This window comes from Pleuronectes platessa, chromosome 9 (assembly GCF_947347685.1).
Source record: "Pleuronectes platessa chromosome 9, fPlePla1.1, whole genome shotgun sequence".
Classification (NCBI taxonomy): Eukaryota; Metazoa; Chordata; class Actinopteri; order Pleuronectiformes; family Pleuronectidae; genus Pleuronectes; species Pleuronectes platessa.
Window position 1 is genome coordinate 18,917,249 of NC_070634.1, and position 25,672 is coordinate 18,942,920.

At 43.2% G+C, this 25,672-nt stretch overlaps 2 protein-coding genes and 3 non-coding genes across 5 annotated transcripts; 1 reads left to right on the forward strand and 4 right to left on the reverse strand.

Annotated features, from left to right (window-relative positions):
- Positions 1-7,106: 7,106 nt before the first annotated feature.
- On the forward strand, positions 7,107-10,467 carry b3gnt7 (UDP-GlcNAc:betaGal beta-1,3-N-acetylglucosaminyltransferase 7). The gene is made up of 2 exons (XM_053430464.1): positions 7,107-7,404; positions 8,617-10,467. Coding segments are annotated over exons 1-2 (1,236 nt in total). The 5' UTR covers positions 7,107-7,402; the 3' UTR covers positions 9,851-10,467.
- Positions 10,468-16,343: 5,876 nt separating this feature from the next.
- On the reverse strand, positions 16,344-23,833 carry ncl (nucleolin). Its single transcript, XM_053430706.1, has 16 exons — positions 23,674-23,833; positions 22,551-22,655; positions 22,356-22,461; positions 21,844-21,948; positions 21,302-21,520; positions 21,067-21,204; positions 20,733-20,816; positions 20,437-20,560; positions 19,673-19,809; positions 19,408-19,534; positions 19,153-19,289; positions 18,817-18,946; positions 18,377-18,519; positions 17,872-17,998; positions 17,316-17,635; positions 16,344-17,087 (listed from the first exon to the last, which is right to left on the reverse strand). Exons 1-16 carry the CDS (start codon positions 23,689-23,691, stop codon positions 17,026-17,028), a joined length of 2,082 nt encoding a protein of 693 aa, XP_053286681.1. The 5' UTR covers positions 23,692-23,833; the 3' UTR covers positions 16,344-17,025.
- On the reverse strand, positions 18,077-18,214 carry LOC128448783 (small nucleolar RNA SNORA57). The gene has a single exon (XR_008339811.1). It is a non-coding gene; the product is annotated as a small nucleolar RNA SNORA57 (small nucleolar RNA).
- On the reverse strand, positions 20,110-20,247 carry LOC128448770 (small nucleolar RNA SNORA57). Its single transcript, XR_008339799.1, has one exon. It is a non-coding gene; the product is annotated as a small nucleolar RNA SNORA57 (small nucleolar RNA).
- On the reverse strand, positions 21,624-21,760 carry LOC128448772 (small nucleolar RNA SNORA57). The gene has a single exon (XR_008339800.1). It is a non-coding gene; the product is annotated as a small nucleolar RNA SNORA57 (small nucleolar RNA).
- Positions 23,834-25,672: the final 1,839 nt, after the last annotated feature.

Here is a 25,672-nt window from a genome sequence, read left to right on the forward strand (position 1 = left end):
GTTTTCGGGTTAGGTTAGAGTTAGATAAGTTAGGTTAAGGGTTAGGGTTACGCATTTAGTTGGGATGGTTAGGTTTAGGGGCTGGGGAATGCATAATGCCGATGAGTGTCCCCACTAAGATAGCTGTACAAATCTCTGTTGTGGACGTCAGAGAGGTCAGAGCGAGCCTAATGATAGTGAAAGTGGTGTGTCAGATATAGTTTGTTTTTGTTGGAAACTTGCAGCGTGGTGAAGAAGCAGGTTGGACAGAACAACAGGATGGAGCAGAATAATGTGATTCAAAAAAAAGTAGGAACACCCAATTTTGCATTGTTAAAAAACAATCCTGCGTCCGCCCCTTTGTCTAGATCCCAACCAATCGGCTTCTGTGTTTGCCAATGTCCCCTGCTACCCCCAGGAGTGAGACCTGTCCCCGTATCTGTTGTAACTTCAGTGCTGACCCTCCTGTCAACTCTCTGGTGTTAAGGGTGACTTACCAGGACACGTGAATAGAACAGAGCCGTTGTTACTGTTAATGGTCTTTTCATCCGTCTACTGGAACACGTCTAAATATTCACTGAGAAAAGGCGTATTTCACAGGTCACACTGGAGCTAAGCTACCTCACTAAAAGACTGTTTCACGAGGCCCATCCAGCTCACTTCCTGTGATCATGAAGTTCGCACCAACTTTTTAACACCAATGACTCCCCCCCCCCCCCCCCCCCCCCCCCTAACATACAGTGTAAAGGCTGCAGGACTGACTAGCTGTGGCCCGGCAGTGCTCACTATCTCTACACTCGGTCCCTGGAGAGATGACATGTTCAGAGATTAATATTGTGGACGCTGCCAGCGAGGAGCAGCACAATGTGAGGAAACGGGCTGCACATGAAACACTGACGCACTTGCAGCCAGGTGGCCGTGTAACCCCCCCCCTCGAGCTGGTCCTGTCCAGCTAACTCTGTGACAGGGAGGAAAATGCTGCTCGCTATCAAAACACGAGTGTGGATGAAGACTGGGCCACGGAGATATGGGACATTTCAAACTGTTCGTGTGGCTTTTATCAGACGGATGATTCAGACTGTATCCGCCCCTCTCAGTCTTTTAAAAAGTCCCTCGAGACGAGCTGTGAAACGTTACATTCTTCAGAGGCCGTAGAGGTGCATTGTGTAAGATTAATTAGGATTAAATGGATCTATTGACAGAAATTCAATATTAAATATTTCTAGAGATGTGTTCTAGAATGGGCCCTTTGTGTTTAAATGCTTTATATTTACATCAGGGCGGGTCCTCTCTATGGAGGCAGCCATGTTTGTTGTAGTATCTCAGACTGGACAAACTAAAAAAAACTTTGAGTTTTTATGAAAACTGAAGGTTACAACAGGTTCTCTTTCATGTTTTGAAGCTCAGGGTGATGTGAGGGGTCTTCAGCTGCAACATGACACTCCACCACTTTATGTCACTAAATTCTACACACTGCAACTTTAAGGTGGGTTTGCCATATTACTCTATTTTGAGACCCTGTCTTGAAAAAGGTTCCTGACAGAATCCCAAACAAGGTACTAAACTGAACCAACTGCAAAAGGGATTAAGAGGAACAAGGGGTTAAAAGAGGTCCTATGAAGTTAATTCAGCTCTTAGTGTCCATCAGTCCAACACCATCTAATTGTGCCTTTTGAAAACCCTGGTCTCATCCACGATCATGGAAATTTCACAACACATATTTCACAGATGAGATCCCAGGAAATACCCCGGCCTTGTTGGTTGGATTGTTTGTCAGCAGCCTTACACAAAATTTACAGATTTCCTCAAAACTTGGTTGAACCTTTGTGCGGCTCTATTGGGCCTTGATGGAGGTGTCTCCTCTATTCTGCACCACATCTCTACGATTTATCTGCTGAGACAAAAGTGTCCTCCGAAGAGTCCCAAGTGTCAACAGGATCACCCACACGCTCCTCAGATGTGTTTATCTGTAGGCAGCCATGTGGTCAGCTGATAAAATTTGACGCCAACCACGAGGAGACAGTGTCTCCGTCTCCGTCTCCTGAACCTCCTGTTTCCTCCCGACCGGTCCTTTTGAACAGGGGCATCGAAATGACCCCCACAGTTGACCTCTGGTTGTAAACACTTGAAGTTGTGGGACTTTTCCTTTGCCCTGCTGTTTTGGTTGGTGCCCTAAGACACTGGTTTAAAATCAACATCATTACATATTGATGGAGCACATTCTTGTCAAGGCGCTGGATGATTTCAAAAAGAGGCCACTCAATAAACAGAGCAAAATCTAAAGCATATTTGCAATTGGCCTTTTACTTTTTTGACCTTCTCAGGAATGTCCTCGCAAACTGCCCATTAACCTTTGAAGTGAATACCGCTGCACCTTTTCTCTATGTACACCAGTGCAAATAGTGGGTTAATGTTTTGTGGGACGTGGTAAACGTCAGTCAGAGGCGGTTTATTCAGTAATGGAAAAAAAGACTGATCACTGATCGATATGACCGATACTAATAATAATTTATAAATAAATCAGTCTGTCAACGAAACGCGTAAGTCGCCGTCCCCCGGCTTATCTGCACGTAGCTCGGGGGACCTACTGTGGACAACACAGGCGTCTCGGGAACTGACAGTTCACTCATTTGCTTCATCTGGAGCTTTTCACCTCATCTGCTGGATTTGGCTGCTAGATGTTCAAAGGTTCTACATCGTGAGCAATCAGAGGATGTCAGATCCCAGATCTCACTGGAAACGTGTGCTGCTCTTTAGGGCCGGGAAGCGAACCAGAGGAGCGTCTGACACAACACCTTGTTAGTCGTCATCCTTGAAGTATTTTCCTGTGTAAAGCCATAAAACTCTTTTGTAGATAAAAACTCCAAAGATAAAGCATAAATCTCACCTCTGTTATCACCTACTGTAACTGGGTGTTGCTGCCCTCTGAGCGCCGGGGCCAGTTATTAGCCCATTACAACTTAAGTGCGTCATACTGATGCACAAAAAGACACAACAGTCAGGGTTACGTTTCGGATTGACAGTTCAACATGTTCGGCTTTAGAAACTGAAGTCAACCAAACCGGCCACAGCTGATGAAGGTCATGAATTATGGGTTAAAGCTCTGGATTTCCCCAAATATCCTCATTTAATCATTGACATCATTCTTGTGACTCTACCTGTGGTTATGTAACGGGAGTGAATCAGTCATGTGTTCATATCACTTCTCCTTTCTTCTATGGGGCCTTCTCGGAGAGGAGCGTCCTCAGTTGACGGCTGAGTGAATAAATGAAAATCCCCTCGAGCCACTTTTTTCTACTCCACAAGTAAATTCTTTCATGGTGACTGAGGAGCCGGCACTCGGGGGCCCCTCACTTATCCGACCGGAGGAAGGATGAGCTCATTCATTCCAGTCAAGACAGTTCACGTGAGTGGGACGGACCAAAGGTGTTGCTCTCCCTTCAGGTGTGTGGAGCACAACAAGGGGATTAGCGCAGACTTCCGCTGAGCCTGAAGCAGCAGCCACGTTTTTTTTTTCTATTTCTTATCAACACTCCAACTATAGGTGCGAAGGAGAAAACTGTCGCTGATGGCATAACAGAGGGGGGGGGGGGGGGGGGCGGAGTTTGACAAGGATTGGTCAAATGATGTCACTCCAGCTGTAAAGGACAAGATTCCCCCACTCTGCTACAGTTTCCCAGCAAACAGGACTCATTAATCAAAAGTCATCAATGAGATAAGAGAGGATCTTTGGACCTTTGTGTTATAGCTCTATACATGTGCCACCTGACTCGTTAAAACTCTACAGTTTATCTTTACTGAAAAAACGCTGCTATCGAGATTCCAGCGTGAAGGATGAAGACAGAGCTAATTTGTTTAGTTTAGTTAAAGATGTTAAATATTAAATAACAAATATTTATATATTTATCTTTCTCATAGTGTATTCATCATTCTTATATCATACCTTACCTCTTAATACTGTTCATATTCCATTTCTATTTCTAACTGTACTTCCTAATTATTTACATATTCCACTATGCCTTTTTTTTGCCTTTTTTTGCACTTCTGGTTAGATGCTGAACTGCATTTCGTTGTATATGTACTTGTACTGGGCAATGACAATAAAGTTGAATCTAATCTAATTTCTGTTTTTTTTTTCATCACAAAAATCCTGCTCAGGGTAAAATGCTTTGAAATCAGACTTCGGTCGAGCAAAGAGAAAATTTGAAAGATTCAGCAGGTTGATTTGAACGCAGCCTCCTCGTGTCAAACCCTGAACATTCATGACTCTGTGCAATGAAAGTCAAACATTCAAGAGAGGCAGGCATCGACCAAAATATATTTGTGAGTAAGTGGGGAATCTGAATTTAAGGGTAAGCGGTTTATTGATAAATATATATAGGTCACTTTGGGTGTAGCGGAATCAGGTGTTAATACAAGATTGATATATATTTCAACAGGCAGACAGGGAGCAACATTTAAAGTCTAAAGACTAAACTAAAACTAGAATGATGAGCTGAAAGATGCCAAATGGCTCCGTAGAGCTGCAGACAAATGCACGGTGGAATGATGATGTTCAGTGGTCGCGTAACGATGACTGAGGCCTTTCCCACGGGATCAATTTGAAATGTAAATACATCGATCAGTGCCGCTTTAAATTTGCTGTTTTCAGTCACAAACCCTGCGATTTGCACAGGAACATTAAACATTACAATCGACCACACTGCAGCAACAGAGGTCACATCCTGACACCATCCTGGCTGTTTCCCCCTGTTCCACATCATCCAGGAGATGTAGCCTCAAAGACATGTGGGAATGTGGCGTCCATCACCGATTCTCTCCTCTGCAGCGGCACTCACAGAGCGAGAATCCACAGAGAGAGAGGGGGGGGGGGGGGGGGGGGCAAAACGGGAAAAAACACGGCCGGCAGGCAACAGGATGCACATGGCCCTGAGAAGGACGGCGGGTAGGATCCAGGAAACGGAGAGAGAAGGAGAGGAAGGAGAGATTTTTTTGGACCACAGCTGTGTTGGAAATGAAAAAAAAAGCACAGGTAGTCATTTTGTTGTTCTCTGCGCAGACCAGTAAGAGACGGAGGAACCCAGTTTGCCACCAGCAGCGAGGGTTGAGTGCGGTTGTGGTCGTGACAGCTGTGCAATCAGCTTGTCCACCATCGCCAGTCCTCGGCCTGTTCTCAAGCAGAGACCTCAGTCCCCCTCAGGACAGTGACAGGACTCTGCACTATCTCTCTGACTGGACGTTAATCTGTCTTTCCTTTTGATTTTCATTACCTGTAAGCACTCGTGCGTCATGTACTCAGAATCCATTCATAGCACTATGATGGCCCCTCAAACAAATGAAATCCTTTGTCAAACATTGGCTGTGAAAGACTTACAAGCTGATAAAAACCTAGAATGTTTGCTCTGTCACAACTTATTACCACATGGCCGCCTCAGTGACGTCAGAAATATACCTTGACCGTACACGACCGAGTGATATTAATGGTTTAGTAAATCATTATGATACCATTACTTGTTTAGGATTAACCCTGAGGGCCAATAATAAAAGCAGACTAATCTTATCCAAATTATTTATTACACTTCCTGAAGTTTCGCTTGAGCAAATATAGAGAACTGAGTCATTTTCCTATTCAGACACAAAGTGAGAAGCAGTCTCAGAGGGGCAGCGAGTACAGCGTGCGTGTGTGTGTGTGGTCTGCGGAGGTTTTAAAAGAGGATCTGAGTAAGGGAGTGAGTTCAGTGCTGAGAAGCTCACATCTGCATCACACACACACATACACCCCCACACACACACACACACACACACACACACACACCCATACACGAAGTGTTTACTCAAAGTTTGAATATCAAATGTATCGTGGGTCCAAATGGCCCCGAATCCGACCCGGGCCTTCCTTGGACCCTCGATGAGGTTGATAAGATAAAACGCTTTTCTAGATACTAGTTTGACAGTCAGACTTCTGGATCCCTGGGACTACAGTAGATGGATTAGATTTGTTTAAAAAGCTTCAGTATTCATACTTTACACAAAATGATGATAGACTTTTATTTATTAATATATATTACTATACTATATATAAAGGCCAAGTTCCATATTACGACTTTTTTTACAATTTTGATGACGAGTTGACGAATGTAATGGGAAACCGTATATTTCCTGCTTCCCAACTGGCAGCACGGCGACTCGTGTTTCTGGTCACCAACTGATTGTCAGTCATCAAGTGTTCACTTTCGTTTCCTCCACAGTCGTTCAGTTCTGTTCCCCTGAAAAGAAAGAAGAGGGGAAGAAGCCCGTGGCTCACCTTGACTGCTGAGTCTGCAACGTGTGACCATGATGGGTCATTTCACCACATTTCCCATTTCACAACCCAGCGGCCAACCGGCGGAATATGAGGAAACTTCATATTCGGCAACATGATATCAGTTTGTGACGCAGTATTATGGATACCTTGAAATAGATAAAAATGCAAGTTACTATTAGTGAAAGTATTATTGGCCTGTAGTAGTGCTGGTTTGAGGCTTTCTTTCTGAAACGGTCATAGTGCCCTGCAGTAACTGAGCCACAGCGAGTATACAGACCTAATGCAGGACCCAGCTCACAGAAGCCTGAGGCTGTTCACCAGCTGTATTCAAACCTCAGTGAGAACTGTGAGTCCTACTGTGGATCAGGTCTTGTGTTCTTTGATTCTGTCTCCAGGAGGAAGGGGACAAAAACGAAAATAGCCAATGTATCCTGTTTTTTTCCATAGATGTAGTTTACACTAAAGATGGAGTTCCTTGGGTAAATTAGTTATTTTATTATTATTATTCAAATTTTGTGAAATGATGTAATTATCAAACCTTTAAGATCTCTTTTTTATTATCTTTGGACTTTTTTGTATAGTTCATATATAAGCATAATAAATATATATATATAAAAGCATTTATATATATTTAATACGGATAATACTATAGTTCAATGACGATAAGAGTGTTCATGTATAAAAACATTAGAAGTTGGAGCAGGTTAGAAACCGTATGGTCTCCTCCCTGTTCGGTCGCGTGTCCTCGTCCCATGCGCGTGCAAGCGCTTGCGTGCGTGTGTGTGTGTGTGGTCTGCGAAGGTTTTAAAAGAGGATCTGAGTAAGGGAGTGACTTCAGTGCTGAGAAGCTCACATCTGCATCACACACACACATACACCCACACACACACACACACACACACACACACTCACACACCCACACACGCCGTCAACACCTCGTTTCGATGGAAAGGATTATCTTTATCATTTTGTCCAGAAGCAGAAGAAACAAAAAGTGAAAGCTCTCTTTTCCACTTTGTTACTTTTATCTCGATCCTCGTCAGAAGGCTGTGATATCTATTGATTGATTGATTTGTTGGTTTGTCGCCTGAGAGCGGGATCGTCGGAGGAACAGAGAAAATGTAAGTAGCATCTTCTTCTTCATTGTAGATAAATGAGTTGTTCTACCCGACATGTTCCATCCTCCTTCGTTTGGTGGAGTTTCCATCCTGAGGTTGTAGCGGACAAGTCCAGAGCTTAACTGGAAGTCAGTGCTCAAAATGCTGTAATAAGCTTGAAATCAAATTCAAACTAAAGTCTTATAAGAACATCGATGATTCTTACGATTGTTAAAGCAGATTGTGAAACCTCTTAAAGAGAGACCATTCATTTCACGGAAAAAAATATTAGGCACTGTATGATTTTGTTTTGTCTAATTTCAACTTGCTGTTGAAGATTGCTATATCCTAAACATGTTTAATGATCAGAAAATGTATATGATACATTTTTTAGGGTATTTCAGGTTTTAAAAGCTGCTCTAACTTTGTCTCAAGATGTTTAGAGTAACTGTCCCAGATAAAAGTAATTTTAATCAAGATGAGTATTTTTAAAGGCGTCTTGGCCCAACCTGATTTTTGACGTGGATTTACCTTGTTTGTGGTTATTTTGTGTGTGTGTTTGTGTGTGTTTGTGTGTGCCTGGGGGGGTGGGGGGGTGGGTGCCTCTACCTTTCCTTCAAAGGTAGAGGGGCCCAACCCCTGGGAGAATCTTCTCAGGGGTCGTGACTGAAGACGAGCCCCGGCATGACATGATGGAAATGTGAGAGTTTGAGTTGCAGGAGGTTCTACCTCATTTTTTCCGAGTGCATTCTGCACCTCATCCAGAAGTGACAGTTACTGAGTAGAAGTGACCAGCGCTGTGCTTTATCCGAGTGTGTTTAAAAACAAACTCAAGGAACCACATGTTTATCCATAAGGGTAAAAGCAGGACAACTCAGAGGAAGCAACATTTACATGATTAGTTATTATGTTTGCGTTGCAAAAGCTGCTCACAGAGAGAACGCTGTATTATAGAGCTATAAAATCTTAATGACTTTCAACATATCATCCAGAATTCAAATGAAATGAGCAGGGATTAAACTCTAAGAGATCATTTGTTAAGTCTGGGCTGTTTGATATACTTTGAGTAACTTTTAGGAATGTATTGTGTGGATTTGAACTTCCTCCACACGGTGCAACATGGAATTAATCATTAAATTGCTTTGTTTTTGCTTTCCGTCCACCCAGAGGGCTTCTGTGGGAGATATCTGTGCCCTACGTATCCGACTGACATCTGTGATCCTTGTCTTCCCCCAGGTTCATTAACAGGGATCGCTGGAGGGTCTACAAGAGGGTGAGCCTGGTGTTTTTCCTGGCTGCGGTGGCGCTGACGGTCGTCCAGCGGGGGAGCATCAACATCGGGGCACCCTTCGAACTCCAGAGGCAGGCTCGCATGGAGGGAGTGGAGCCCGACGCTGCAGCGGAGGAGAAGATGGACTCGTCCCCGGGGAGGAAACACTTCTGGAAAGCTATGAAACGCCCCCCACAGCCCAAGGCCCGCAGGACCACACGGAACCAACCGACAATCACTGCATCCTGGGATATAACCAGCTCCAACTGCAGCGTCAACCACAACCTCTCCAGCCAGGACTGGTTCAAGGGCCTGGAGGACAATTTCAAGCAGTTCATGCTTTATCGCCACTGCCGTTACTTTCCAATGGTCCACAACCACCCAGAGAAGTGTGGAGGGGACATTTATCTGCTCATGGTAATTAAATCCATGGCCACCCAGCACGACCGCAGGGAGGTCATCCGAAAAACCTGGGGCAAACAGCAGGTGGTGGACGGCAAGAGGATAAAGACCCTCTTCCTTCTCGGTAAACCCTCCAACGAGGCAGAGCGGGCGAACCATCAGAAGCTGGTGGAGTACGAGAACCAAATCTACGGGGACATCCTCCAGTGGGATTTCCTGGATAGCTTCTTCAACCTCACACTGAAGGAGACTCACTTCCTCAAGTGGTTCCACACTTACTGTCCCGGTGTGCGCTACGTCTTCAAAGGGGACGACGACGTGTTCGTCAGCCTGGACAACATCATCGAGTACCTGGAGGGCAGCGACCATGACAGGGACCTGTTTGTGGGGCACGTGATTGTAAATGCGAGGCCCATACGTAATAAAGATAGCAAATACTACATACCCCTGGCTCTGTATAATAAGACACTATACCCTCCGTATGCAGGCGGGGGAGGTTTTCTGATGGATGGGAGCCTGGCGAGGAGGCTTTACCCGGTCGCCGAAACCCTGGAGCTGTACCCCATCGACGATGTCTTCTTGGGCATGTGTCTGGAGGTGCTTCGGGTCACTCCCGTAAAACACAGTGCCTTTAAGACGTTCGGGCTGGTGAGAAATAAGAGCAGTAAGATGAACCGAGAACCCTGTTTCTTTAAGAGCATGATTGTGGTGCACAAGCTGCTCCCAGCAGACCTCATGCACATGTGGAAGCTGGTGAACGGGGACCTGGTCTGCTCACAGAAGGTGAAGATCCTATAGCTGAACGAGAACACCAGGTGAGGACAGCACAGGCAATGCTGAGCTACCCCTGGGTGGAAACTAAAGGGAAGTGCGGTGGAGTGCTGGAGGGAAACTTCCCAGTAAACTCTCCTTTGTGTGGAGAGGGACCAGTAAAATATTAGATTTTACCTTTTCCGGACAGTAATGTCCTTTTAAAAAAGTCAGGTAAATTATAGATTTTTTTTTTTTTTAAAAGACTGACCTAGAATTGTGTATTTATATTGGCATTTAAAAAAAACACTCACTGTCTGTTTGGACTTTCATCTTTGGTTTCTTTTTTTTTATTGAAATAACCATTATAGCATTATCTGCAAATACATTACACGTTCTTCCTGAACATTTTTAATCAGTTTTCATTTGGCAGATCGCTCAATTGTTTGGTATGTGACTGTCTTGACCTGGACTTCTTCTACTCCTAAAGGCTTCTACTGGAAATGTGTAAACCTGTTACATGTGTGCTGTCTGTGCATTTGAATGTGCTGATATACTTGACATGGAGTCTTTAGGGGTTTTGCAATGACACTGTGAACTAAAACTACTGCTGGTACGAGCATATGCCATGTTAATTTAATCGCCCCCCCCCCCCCCCCCCCCCCTCCCCCCAGTAAAAAGGGGGCATGCGTGGAGGTTTTCTTGTGTTTAATTTAAAAGCATATTAATTATTATTGTAGCGGGGGGATGATTATGTCTGGGTGATGTAAATATGTGTAAAAAACAATCTAAATGTATAGAGAATGTCACTTGTAAATAAACAACTTGACAAACTGGTCTTTTCCATCCGTGATTGGCTGTTTCTGTGTTGGGCCTTATCAGCATTGAACATCTATGTGAAGATCCATAACAGGTCACTCCACAATAGTGCCCAGTGTTGACATAGGGGGTATCGGTTACGCAACTTAACAGCAAAGAATGCTGGTACAAACAACCACGGCAGACATAATGGTGCACTCAAAACTGTGTATTATATAAAATTTGAATTTGAACCGTGATTCAGGAACTATGGGATAATTTGATCTAACCCACGGGCTATTTGGTATTTGTTTTCAGAGCGCGTGACATTTCACACTGTTTATGTTAAGAGTCTCTGCCGGAATAGTGTGCGTCTTTTCACCGGGCAGGACCGTTGACACTAATAACACCAGGTAACAGGGGGGGGGGGGGTATTGTTCCGAGCTCGGAGTTGGCCCAAAAAGACAAAGAGGGCAACGCAAAACAAAAATCTTCCTGTTGTTCCTCACAAATCTCCCCCAGGACAAAGACAAGAAAGCCCATAGAGAAACCGGATCTGGTCTGTGTTGTGTTTCATGCGGGGTGCACTCGGCAAAACAGAAGAACAGCTTAAGAAGGTTTATCTCTTTCTATAGCCCTCGTTGCCCAACACGAAGTACGGTGATGTGGAGTCAAACTTATCCCGAACGGGAGCTGAATCGTCTCCATTTTTGTGCGCTGATCAATGTGGCTTATGCGACATGAATCACATGATCATCTGAGACGAACAAAACACAAGTGGACACAGCGATAGGAGGCAGATCTTTTATTCACATGTTTAAACTCATTGGTTCTCGTGTAACTTTTTCACGGTAGCCATTTTGACATGAAACAGTAGGTGAACATGTGTTACTGATCACAGTGGGAGGAACTAACAAGACAAACCTTCACGGAAGATTTCCCGTTTGCATCCCCAGCATGAGGAGGATGTACCAGTTGGATCCTTTGTCACTCCAGTGGATGGAAGGAGGCATTTGTCAGCTGCATTGCTGAGGCCTTTGAAATGGGACGGCCATGTCGCACCACCGTGACGCCATCAGGCTCCCAATGCAGCCTCTGAAGTCTTCGGCCCACACACCCAACAACTGGGGTTTAACCTAAATAGAGAGGAAGCTATTGATGTGATTGGCAACACCTGCATTCACCTACTGTTTCATGTCAAAATGGCTGGTGGTGACAAAGGTCTATTTCCTCTGTTGTATGGGTTTCAATGGAGTGGGGGGGGGGGCAGTTACTGGCAACGCAAGGGCGTAAATTGAGGTGTCAAGTATGTCATGGGAAGATGTGAATTCTTCTACTGGTTCACATTGGAAGAAAATAATCTAGTTAAGGATGTTACGCGTGAGATAGTGTGTGGCAACTTGAATCATGTCAGATATGATGTCGCAAATACAAAGGTTGTCAAATGAGTGCGTGGCCACTGATCTTTGAGGCGATGGTAATAGAGTAGAAATCATTACAAATAATTTATACAGAGTTGATACATAGTCCATGCATAGCTGATAAGCCCAATAAACTGTACTTCCATAGCAATGGGTCAATGGGTCATTTCTTTCAGGTAGTCAGTACATTACTCAATACTTGTTGATGATTTAAGGTGTGACAGATGAAAAAAATGAAGAAAACAAATATCACCTGGTGAAAAAGCAGTGACGCACATAAAGAAGACACGACTGAAGATGTCAAGAGGGTGTGAGGGGATAAGACAACGATATCTGTGTATCTCGCAATCTCAACAAAGGTGAAGTCAAGTAGGTAAGATTCCAGTAAATTAAAGTAAGTCAATGTGATATCTGGTAACTCATCTGTGTGTGTTCCTGTGGGACTACCCTGAACAAATACAGATTAAAAAAAGGTACATTGGGATGTTAAAGTTTTATAGTAGGAAGTCATAGGTTTAATTGCCATTGCTACAGTGCGTCCTGTATGAGTCTCTGGGATTCAGGGTCGTTAACCGATGAAAGAAAAAGTCTCATCCACTTCCTCAATTTTCTGGAGACCAAATCTGCAACTAAAGAGGTGAATAAATACACAATGAAGATAACAACTCACAATTCGTGCCCTGCCTTTGTGTAACACATGAGCTTTGAACGGTGGTACTGAATTTTGTGCGAGTACATAACCAACTTTCCAACTTGCAGGGAAAACCAGGAGCTGTGTATTTGTTAACACAAATGGGAGGAAGCTTTTGATGTCAGCCTGGTCAATCGATCAGCTGGAAGGGACTGCAAGCTTTCACACTTCTCCTTGAGTTTCCTCAAAGGCCTCCGGAGCACCAACATAGGGTTGGAGATGGGAACGTTGTTACATGGGTTAAAATATACATTCCTCAACCTACAGGCTGCTGACAACAGCTTTTTTATAAACTCAGTCATCACAGGGCGTCTTATAAAACATGTGACAGTTATTACCAATGATTTATAGAGCTATCGTAGATTGCTCCTGGATGCTTTACTTCCATATCACTAGATCTGACACTCAATAAAAATAGCATAGTTAATGGATGTGTTTCGAGAATACTCAAGCTTTATCTTTTACAGTGTGGAAACAAATGCCTGAAGAGCAAGACTTTATCTTCTAAAAGAGCTCACAAGCGTGAAAAGGCATTTACATCCTGAAATCAATTGGAAAACCTGAGACTGAATAACTAAATATTCATCATAAACATCGTGAATAAACAGAGATTGATTTGAAACTGATACAACAAATTAGTTGTGAGGTTGTGTCCAACATAAACTAATAGCTCTGAAAACCACTATCAGGTAGAACAAGGCTTCTGTGTCTGTGAAGACCTTTTGACTCATTGCACTGAGCTTCGCAAACCAACTAACTTCCTCTTCCTCTTTTGTCGAGCCCTGTTATCTTACAGTGTATGCAGACAGGAATTTCACTGTAATTACAATGTTAATTTATCCCATGTGATGCATATATGCTCCAGTCAGGTTCTAATGTGGCTCTGGGGCTATTTGAAAGACACATTTGATTGAATTAGATTGTAAGTGATCAAAATGTTAAAGGTCAGAACAATAATGATTTTTGCAGTAGTTGTTCTCCAAACTTACCACAGTGGGTTCTTTATTAAATTTATTCAGGAAATAGATCATCATTTGTTTAGCCGCTCAGCAGATAAACATCTCATCACATCGGATCACATCGGAAAACAGACCAAGCCAATGTGACTTCATAGTACATCTGTACTATGGGACACTGTGTATGACAAAAGTCCATTGTGAAGAGTATTCTGAGCATTATACTCCCATTTACAGAGAGACCATTTTAGACCAGCCACTACACAAACAAGATAGTGCAGCAGGCTCTGTCCTCTTCACAAAGCCTATATATATCTCTTGAACAACAAGAGTAAACTAAAGAGTAAACTGTGAAGCACGCTGGCATTGCTTCTTGTATTGTGCTGAAACAGATAACGATTTTTCTGAGAACCTGTTCCTCATTTAATTATTTTGAATTTACAAGACTGCCTGCAATTCCTGTCACTGGCTGCATCAAGATTTGTTTAGCTAGATAACACAGCTCTACAGCTCGCCCTTGTGGATGCGACTGTTGAGGCAGGAGACGGAATAGAACCAACACACGTGTCCTTATGGTGCACTGACAAAACGCCACAGAGACACAACAGCATGACCTCTGTCACTGTTCGAGGGCGACTCTACAGTTATTCAGTGGTGCCATCATCAGGGCCTCCAGCACAGAGCAAGGCGGTGGGATAACAGCAGACTGACACCCCTGAGTGGTGGTGCTCCTCTTACCAGTAAGGAATCAGAGTGTTAAGGCCTCAGTATGCTTCTCCGAGTCCGTTTCGGAATGACGGACGGACGGATCGGACGGACCCTTTTTGATTTATAGTTCTACGAGCCTTTTTATTGTGAAAACAATTCACCGCCAGAACAGTAGATGGCGAAACGGAAGTCGAGCTTAGACAAGCCTGCCTCATGAGGTATATAGAAGAAGTCCACGCTGGTTTATTTACGTCCTCCCGGCTCCTCAAACACAGTGAACGATGGTAACAGAAAAATGATGTTGATGACGCGACAGTTTTTGCTGAATAAAGTGACACCCAGCGGGTCAAAATGCTTTTGTTATCGTGTCTTAGCGCAGCGGTTCCCCGGTCTTGTTTCCAAACTGCGTTGCTAATTCAACAGCTGCAACAGCTTGAAGCTACACGGAGGCAGCTAGCTCCCCCCAACTTCCACACACAGTCAGCACGGACACCCGATACTAGCTACTACCAAGTGTTTGCTTCTAACCTGACGGTGTTTGAGAAACAGTGTCATGAGCCGTGGGATTAAAGTCAGCGGGTTTTTGCGCTGTTCCCACCGCAGTTAGCATGGTGGCTAGCCCGCTAGCCCCGTTATTAAAGTTCGTTATAACCGTATGTGACCGTACACACATGCTGTAAGTGCTCTAACCAGCCACCGTCAGCCGGACAACGCCGCTGGCTTAACACACTTGTCACATTAATCATAGAGTCGTAGTTGTGATTTTGGTTTATTGTGATGTAGGGAATGGAACAGGAAGGTTCCATTCCGAAATGCTGGCGTTAGCGGACCAATCACAGCCAAGTGCTATCCGTGGGCTGTCCGTCATTTCGACGTATAGTTAGAAAAATGAGCGCGGCACGAAAAGCTCTCCGAGGAGCCTCGGAGAGGCACGGAGAGGGCGTTCCACGTTGGAGAGGGCGGTCCTATCTGTCCGTGTCCGTCAAAACGCAGAAGCATACATTGGCCTTTAGTGTGTTTGTTAACAGCCAGTCAAATCTAAAGCATTCGACACACATTTGTTTATTCTGAATCTGACCTTTAAGGTGTCGACCAGGCTGTTGCAATGAGCATGTTCTGATTATATATGAGGTGCAGTTTTCTTTTAAAATACCTGCAGGAAGGCATCACTGAAGCACAATATCATTTACTGTATTTGCAATCAGCAAAGAGGAACTAGAATGACACAATAGCGCATATCTCTGCACAAACCATATTTAAATTCACTAGACCTGGATTTTCATATGGCTTCACACACCAAAAAGTAACACTCACATCAGCCTGTTTAATGTGCCAGACGTTCTATCACTCACCTGATTCCAATATTTATTGCTTGAGCAATGGATAGAAATGGTCAAAGTGAAATAATCTTCCAGGATTGGCACCAATTTAAGAATTCTTCCCTTAGATTAATTAATTAAATTAAATTAAATTAAATTAATTGGCAATTTTTAATCACTAACTTTCAATTTGGTTATGTTGATACCCTCAGAAATGAGAAGTTTTCCTTCAATAAAGCCGAAGGAGACAACTAACTTCAGGGCACCGTGGTTGAAATGACTGGTCCTAGAAACCGGTGCAGATAGTGCTGAGCACCCCCTTGTGGGCAGAACATAAAGTGGCTGACTAACTGATATCAGTGACTGCCACCTAGTGAACATTGCAATTTCATCCAATCAACAGCTTGTATATTTTTTAGGCTCAAAGAAACGGCCATCTTTGATGAATTCTTTATGGTAGATTAGTTTATAAATGGAAACAGGTTTTATAGCTCATCAATTTCCACTTGGTTGATTCAGTTAGAAAAAAAAAAAACTCCAGCAGTGTTGAAGTACTCTGATGACAATCTTGACAGAAGCAGAACTGGTTTCAAGGATGTTGTATTGCAGAGGCAGCAAGTAGCTTATTGACGAGTGCAATGACAGACATTTAAAAATCACCACCTACAAGGTTTTATTCAATCACATGAAAATCTTGAGATTCTCTGATGGGAAAAAATTAGTCAATGCACTACAAATATTTTATGTTACATAGATACGGTTCATTCAACCTCTGACTCGGACACGGACTGTGCCCCACCAAACAAACATGACATGAACAGCTTTGCCATGTTCTTAATATCCAACTCTCCAGTCTATCAAAATATGCTTTGCACAATACAGTAAAACGTGGCACCTAACGCCAACTAAAAGACGGAAAAAAATAAAAACAAAAACATATGGATACAAGTGTATTTTTTTTACAAAAGGTAAAATGAAATCATACAAACTGTTTAAATTTACACAATGCATCTGACGAAGACTCATATTTTTTCACAGCAAACTTGTTTGCCAGACCATTCCGTTTTACTCCTTCGGTAAAGTAAGCTAATAAGGGCGAGAGGTGCAGTTTGCATTTGGGACATTCAGTACTCGCACGTACTACTCGAGTTGAAAAGGTCAAAAGTACCATTCTGGCACACAAGGATGGGGAAAGTTGCAGGATCTAAATAAAGGGCTAAAATGCCCATAAACAGTTAAATATTTATCAATGACGCTTTGTGGAATGTCCAAAAGCTCTGACAACTGATGAAACCAGAGTCCATTCAAAAAAGTAAAATAGACTAATGGCTTAGTCATCAAACTTGATTTTCTTCCCCTGGGGTTTGGCGAATCCACCGCCACCTCTTCCACCTAAAACGAAAAGACAACTCGGTTCAACTGCCAGCACAGATATACAACAAAAGTTATATCAATGGTTGATGTAATGAAAATAGATTGATTTTAATAATCGTGAGCCCCTTAAAACGGGTATTGATCATTGCTCATCAAAATCAGAAATCATACTGCCAACTTATCTACTTTAGTATTAGAGTTCTTTTTACTATGCTCCCCGCTCCTCAAAGCAACCATGACCCTTACCTCCAAATCCACCACGGCCTCCTCTGCTGCCACCACCACGGCCGCGATCACCGAATCCGCCACGGCCTCCTCTGCCGCCACGGCCGCGATCACCGAATCCACCACGACCTCCTCTGCCGCCGCCACCACGACCGCCGAATCCACCTCCTCCGAATCCACCTCCGCCAAATCCACCACCACCTCGGCCTCCACGGAAGCCACCTTCGCCCTTAGGCCTGGCATAGTCCAGGGTCACTCTGCTGCCATCGATCTCACCGCTATCCATTGCCTCCTTGGCAGCTTTGCAGTCGTCTTCATTGTCGAAGTCAACAAAGCCAAAGCTGTAAGTTTAGAAAAATAACACCAGTTAGAGATTCGTTTTTTTCTTTTAGCTGCATCTAGGTGTATTGTGTTGTTTATTTCACATCAGACATAGGCAACTTCCACTGAGGAAGCTGTCGGTTTAACTGTGAGTTTGCTCTACTTCTCAAACGAATCCACTCTGTCACTCGTGGACAGAGCAGTTTTCACAAGAAGCGTCAACAGTCAGAGGGAACATGAACGACTCTTCACTTACCCTTTAGATGATCCAGTATCTCTGTCTGTGACTATCCTGGCTGCGACAGCGCCGTCAAATGAGTCTTTAAGGGTGGAATCGTTCGTGTCCTCAGAGAGACCCTTGACAAAGAGGGTTTTTGTTGGACCTGGACAGGGAAGCAAATAATTTAAAATCTATAGATTGTTAAACCTCATTAGACTGCATCTAAAGCTAGAAGAGGCATGAATGTCACAGCGATTGAGGATAGAACCGGCAGACGATAACACACACCGGTACCGAAGACATAGCATTGTATTCACTTTTCCTCCGTACATTTCACACTTGGGTACTTAACAACCACATGTGTGCCAAGAAATGGAGGGTATGTGGATATATCTACCTAGGTTAAAAACAATCTGTGGTGGTGAAATGGTTTAGTCCAATATGAACAGAACACCAGGTCTTACCATAATCATTTAACATTTTTTTTATCTGATTTGTTCTAGAATTTCAGTATGACCACATGTTCAGTTTGATAACCTACCACTGTTTCCTCTTCCTCCGTCTCTGCCAGCAGCGTTCTGGCTGTACTCCAGTCTGATCGACCGGCCTTCGATTTCTGAGTTGTTGAGGTTGTCCATTGCGTCCTTAGCTTCTTCTGCGGTTTCAAACTCTACAAAAGCAAAACTAAGAAAAGAGGTTTACATTAGTTGAACGTCTACATATTACAAATAATAATATACATCTGTTTGAAATAATATTTCTGGTTGGTGGACAGCAGAAAAATGCAACACCCATATGCAACTAGGGCAAGCCCTTTCTAACTTTGCAGTGGCTCTGCTTCTTGTGAGACTCCTACAAAATCATGGGTATGATTAAGAGGAGCTCATGAGAATGTTGCATTGGAGATTACATTTTAAAGAAATAAAAAAAAAATCCATTGGATGAAATAGTCCCCTGAGGTTAATATAATCCAATGCTTACCCTTTGGGTCTGCCATCTTTCTGTGGAATCCTTATGGACACAGCTTTCTCAAATGATGCTTGCAAGACTTCCTCTGTGGCACTGAAGGCAAGATTATTGACGACCAGTGTTTTACTGGAGGCTCCCGTTACTACAAGGAGAGAAGGGAGGAGATGACCATTAGCTTCAGATAGGGCAAATCACTTATCAAGCTTAACAGTACATTTCAGTGCACTAAAGTACAGTAAGCATTCAGCACCAACTCCCAGAATTATGAGTCAATTAATAACACAACTTTCTATTACTCCTGTCTTTGATATCCAAAGTTATCATAGCTTAATAACATTTTTAATTTACCTGGTGCCTTGGCTCCTTTCTGGCTCTTGTCTCCAACAAAATCAACCATGATGGATCTCCCCTGGACATCAGCTCCCTGGGCCTCTTCCAGCATCTTCTCTGCTTCGGCCTCAGATTTGAACTCGATGTAGGCAATGCTGTCAACAGAAAGTTAAAGATTACTTCTACAAGCAAAAACTAGATTGTGTTTTAATGCAAATGTTGTGGTGTAATCTTCAGCGAAAGGTTAATTAGCAGTAAATTGCTTGCTCTTACCCTCTGTTGGAACCGTTCTGGCCGGGAGGTAACCTGACATCAACTGAATCTGCAAAAACTTCCTTCAGGTCCTCAGGCGTTGCAGAGAAGGGGAGGTTCTTCACAAACAGTGTGCGTGCATCTCTCTCTGTGGACATAAGACAATGTCAGCAACGGTAATATTGGATCAAAATTCTTTCATAACTTTAATCAACTGCCAAGAATGAATGCCTGAAGTGCACTAGCGCTTTATCAGATGTGCAAAACACTTTGATGGGAGTCATACCTTTCTTTCCTTCCTGAGAGTTCTCTTTGCTGCGGGCCCTGTCCAACTTCAGCTCCTGACCCATGACCTTCTTGCCATTGAGCTCCAGTGCCTTCTGCATGTCCTCCTCAGTATTAAACTCCACATAGCCGAATTTCCTGGTGAGGCAAGACATTAACAATTACACTCTTGCTTGAAAAGGGAAAGACGATTCATTCCGTGGCTTATTAATCTATGCTCCATAACTGACTTAAGGGATGACAGCGGGAAAACACTTTTCCACAAGAGGACAACTATGAAAAGTCAGATCAACACCAACTATCAGTAGTATTGATCTGTGCATGTATACAACACCCTAGATTAAGTATAAATTGCCACCAGGAGTGATTGCTGAATCTTTAGAAGTTTCCTATGCCATCTCTGACCGACTAAACATAGATTAGAGCAAGCAGAGGCATGAATGTCACAGCGATTGAGGATAGAACCGGCAGACGATAACACACACCGGTACCGAAGACATAGCATTGTAGTCACTTTTCCTCCGTACATTTCACACTTGGGTACTTAACAACCACATGTGTGCCAAGAAATGGAGGGTATGTGGATATATCCACCTAGGTTAAAAACAATCTGTGGTGGTGAAATGGTTTAGTCCAGTATGCACAGAACACTATGCTACAGGTCTTATCATCATCATTTACCATTTTTTAATAAGTTTCCTATGCCATTTCTGACCAACTGTAAACATAGATTGAAGCTTTAAATGTGTTTTATTGGTTGCTTACTTGGATCCACCTAACCGCACATCAGCAACATCAAGTTCGTTCTTCTCGAAGAACTTCCTCAGGGCTGATTTGATCTCGTCAAAATCTTTGTTGGAGTTTAAGTTTCCGATAAACAGACAGAATTCTGAAAAATAAGAGTGAAGTTCAGGTTAGTTTCTTTTTGTGGAAGATTCTCTTGATTAAATAAATTGTCTGAGATTCAGAATAATAAGGTGACATCACAATTCAGTATTAAGTCCCTTGTTTGTCATCATAAAATGTTGAAATTTGATTGCGGGGGCAGGTCATACTCTTACCTTCTCCTTCTGCCTTAGCTTTTTTAGCTGGGGGTGTGTCCTTTTTGCTATCGGCCTTCCTCTTTCCAGAAGCCACTGGGGTTTCTGTGGAATTATGAGGGTATCATAATTAAATCATGCACAATGGTTGATATCATTTCAGAACAGTGAGTATCTACAATATGTGCAGTAGAGACTTTTCAAATTAAACGCCAAAAACTTGAACGTGTCACTGCCACCATCAAAACATTAAGTGAAGTATTTGCTTTTGGAATAATAGTTTGTCCATCCATCCCGTAGGCTTTCAAATTGTAGAAGGCCCCGTAGAAATTTTAACCCCATCAGCGAAACTCACCCTCCTCATCATCATCATCTTCTTCGTCATCATCATCATCCTCCTCATCTTCATCAGAGTCCTCCTTGGCCTTGACCATGCCTGCCTTCTTTCCTTTAGCAGCTGGAGCAGGAGCAGTGTCCATCTCCTCCTCAGAGTCTATAAAAACAGTAATTTTGACAAAATCAGACTTCAATCTTTGACATCACACATCATCCGTTTAATTCTCTTGTTGATCATCCTACGAGGTCCTTACCATCTTCCTCCTCATCAGATTCCTCCTTAGCGGCAGCCTTTGCAGCGGGTTTGGCAGCTGCTTTAGCTGCCTTCTTGGGAGGTGGGGCCTCTTCTTCAGACTCCTCATCATCATCCTCCTCCTCATCATCGGACTCTTCGGCCTTTGCTGGCGCCTTGGCAGCAGGTTTAGCCTTTCCTGCCTTTTTGGGTGGTGGGGCCTCTTCTTCTGACTCATCGTCTAGACACAACACACATTGATAATAGTGACTTTAACAAAAATGTATAACATTTCTTTTTTGAAACCATCCTCATTAGACTGCATCAAAAGCTAGCAGAGGCATGAATGTCACAGCGATTGAGGATAGAACCGGCAGACGATAACACACACCGGTACCGAAGACATAGCATTGTAGTCACTTTTCCTCCGTCATTTCACACATGGGTACTTAACAACAACATGTGTGTCAAGAAATGGAGGGTATTTGGATATATCTACCTAGGTTAAAAATAATCTTGTTTTTTATTCTGACATTGCGCAGAACACCATGCTGCAGGTCTTACCATCCTCATCAGACTCCTCGGCCTTGGCAGGGGCGGCCTTGGCTTTAGCTGGTGTTGCTTTAGCAGGGGTCTTCTTTGGTGGGGGGGCTTCCTCTTCAGACTCTTCTGTAGAATGAACACAATATTAAAATCAATTTGATGCAGGCTAAACCCACAAGTCAATACAAGATATTGGTACACTTATTAAAACAACCTGATTGTAATGATTTGATATTCAAGGAATGCAGTGCGACAGTCTACATTCATAAAACTATGCCCATCCAGAAAACTCAAGTAGCTTTGCTTATGATGACTGTGGAAATTGTTGAAAGGTGTAGGTTAAGTGTTTACAGCACCCCCCTCAGGTCACCTCATTATCACAGGCTACAACTCTAACTCAGTGTCTTTCAAGCAGACGTGCCAGCAGTGAATCAATTACAAAAAATGAGCAAATACACTAATGTTTGTCAAGTAGTTAAACTTTGGTTAACTTAAAAAAAATTGCCATGCAATGGTTAATAACGATTTCTCACCAGAATCGTCATCATCTTCACTTTCTGCTTTTTTGGCAGTAGTGCCATTTTTCGCCGGTGTGGCTTTAGCTGGAGTTGCTTTCTTTACCACTTTAGCTGGAGCAATCTAATTGAAGAAAGGGAAAATGGGTCAGGTTACATATATTGTGAAAAACACCCAAAAACATTTAAATTGCTAATGTGAATATACCGCACCTCTTCCTCTTCACTGCTCTCCTCCTCACTTGACTCATCCTCCACATCTTTGGGGGGTGGAGCGGCCTTCTTCTTCTGAGCTCCTTGCTTGGTTGCTGCTGCTGCCTGGAAGGTAAAAGCAAAAAGGCAAAATTAGAATAAGAACAGTTAAAAGCACAATCCAGTTGAGTATACTCAAGATAATATAATCCAGGGGGCTAATCAAGCGTGTTTGCTAACATGGGGGGAGGCTACACCATGTGGTACACAGATAAGACAAACTCTCACTTTGTTTAAATAACAATTCTTTTTAATAATTTAAACAATTATTGATTAAGTATGTTTAGCATGAGCCGAGTTCGGCTGGCCGCTTGGCGGGTGGATCTGTGGGCTGTGGTTTGTCCACCTCGTGTGTCACTCGGAGCAGGCGCACAGCCCACGTGGAGCCCAGGAGGTGGGGAAGCTAACACGCTGGGTAGCGCTGCAGCTGGAAAACGAGCTTTTAAAAACCCCACGAATAAAGTGAAAAAATGCTCTTAGCTTAAATGTTCAACGCTTTTGTCAAAAACCGAAATACGGGACTATATTAAGTGCGTCAACAACTCGAAGTTAAGTCGCTTCCGCCCGCGCTGATGACCACCATGCTAATGCTAACAGTTTACCAACTACGCGTTAGCTATATTCGTACCGATCGTGCGTGTTTAGCAGCACCTGGGCCGCGGGATAACCGATCAGATGGTTTGTTTAATTAAATCCATCAACTGCGTATGTTGGGCAACTCGCCGATTAAGTCGAGAGCGCGCATGTGTTTGCCATTTTGTGGAGGCCAGAGAACCGTCTGGTAAAAAGGCACCAACATGGCTGCTGCACATAGAGAAGAAACGTCGAGTGCAGATGGGAAATTTCGCCATTTTAAATTCACCCGATCAAAACACGCACATCTCCCGCATGGGTTTAACGCACATAAAACAACGAGCCGCGCGAGGAGAGGAGACATTTTGAACCTTTCTCACGTTCTGGTTTTCCGCTGACAAACAGCGGCGGCGGAGGCCTCGCGCTAAAACCCATCTTTGTGCATGTCACGGTCCACACGCCGTTTCGGGTTAAACAGAAGCGTGTGTGTGTGTGCGGTGCGTTCTCTTACCTTTGCCAACTTCACCATGGTGTTGTCGTGTGTTTCTGCCGCACACAATGAACGGGATGTATGTAGACTGGTAGCGGAGCGTCTATCTCATGCACGTGGCTCGACTGACTCTCTGGGACATTGGGCAGGAAAGAGAGACGGAGGCGGAGACGCGCTCCTTACTCTCCTGCCCTGCGCGCTCCCGCCGACACCGCCCACTCGACCGCGTCTCGCCCAATCAGCCAGCCGGGGTCGACTGCTCCGTGCACGCGCCGCGCCTCCTCAGATACATGAGACGTGGGATTCGAACGCCGCACGAAAACAAAACACGCCTTTGTTAAAGTGCGACGACGAAACGTGTTCGTGAAATAAAAAAACACGATGTTTCACGTGAAATAACGTCAAACGCATCAAAACCACCGACGCTCTTTAGATCTTCAAACGCACAAAGGAAAGTCTCCATCTTGTCCTGTGTCGTCAAAAAGAACAAGACACAGGCTGACTTTATCTCCACGTGGTAGTTTTTATGGAACATTATATATATATATTTATTGTTAGAAAAACTACATTTCAAAGCAACTACGCTTCTATTTGTTGTCTGTTTTCGCAGCACAAAGCGTCTTTATGTCCCTTGCAGCTGTTTATGTGAACCACGTGGTCTGGGCCATTTGCCGTGAACCACATGTGGCTCTCACCACGTGGAGTAGTACTGCGTTGTAAACTGTGTTGCCCAATAGTAGTTGTATAAGTACCTTTTATGAAGTACTTTTCGAATTTGAAGTGCTAGAGTACTTTGACACAGTACTTCACTTGGGCTGCTGTGTACTTCTATTTATAAGAGGAAAATATGGGCAAATATTTAATCAAGATACAATTTTTTATATCAGTCAATGTTAATAATTTTCACAACGAATGACATGTTTCTATTTAGTTTATGTTTAAAGATCATTGTGAGTGAGTCTTTTTTTATGAGCAGAGACAGTTTACAAATCAGAGGTTGATGTGTTGAACCCACTCACTGTGCTTACACAATGCATAAGAATTATAGATATATAGTGAACCTTTGCTATATAATATAAATAATCCATTGTCAGTTTACAGCAACAAAGAACAAATTTAGAGGTGGCATTCTGAAAACAAAGCAAATTTATTAAAAAAAAACTTTAAAATCCCAATTAGACACAAACAAATACATATGAATACTTTAATCTAAAATGAGGAGCTTTTAGTTTCTGCACAGAATGGATATTGCACTTAAAAACAATAGGAATTTTATGTAAATATATCATATAACTGAGGTGGTAGAGTTTAGAGTTCTGTCGACCTAGTGAAAAAAATTGTTTCTTGAGATATTTGTTTGACTTTAGTTGTACAGCCTTCTTATTATATCATGGTGTTATAATTATTGACATTGTTTGATTGCCCAGTCCAAAGGAAAACAATGAACTTGTTTTTTATGTATAGTATTTGTGATAAAGCACACACTGCCTGTGTGTGAGTGTGTGTGTGAGGTAGAAAGTACTCCAGTCAGTTTATTCCCAGGGGAAATGAGCAGCACATTTGAGTAATTAACCCTCAACACCACACAGAGGCAGCATTGCATTTTACATCCCTTCACTTACTTCACAGAGCGCTGGGCAGAGGATTCCATCCCTCCTCCACCAACATGTCTCTTTGCACATATATTACTGGAGTCTCCCACAGACATAAGCCCACCAGCAGTTTATTATTGTATTGATGTATAATGTTAATGATGATAAAGTGGTGCATATAATAAGTATTTTTCAGGTATTTAAACGTGGTGTTGTTCATTCTTCCTGACTCCTGTGGGACATTTAAATCAACGTCATCAGTGTCTGTCTGTCTGTCTGTCTGTCTGTCTGTCTGTCTGTCTGTCTGTCTGTCTGTCTGTCTGTCTGTCTGTCTGTCTGTCTGTGTTCAATCACAAGTAGAAATGTCTGTGGTGAAGATGGGTTGTCCGACTCTAACCAACTGTTAAAGAAGCTTCTCATGAAACTGC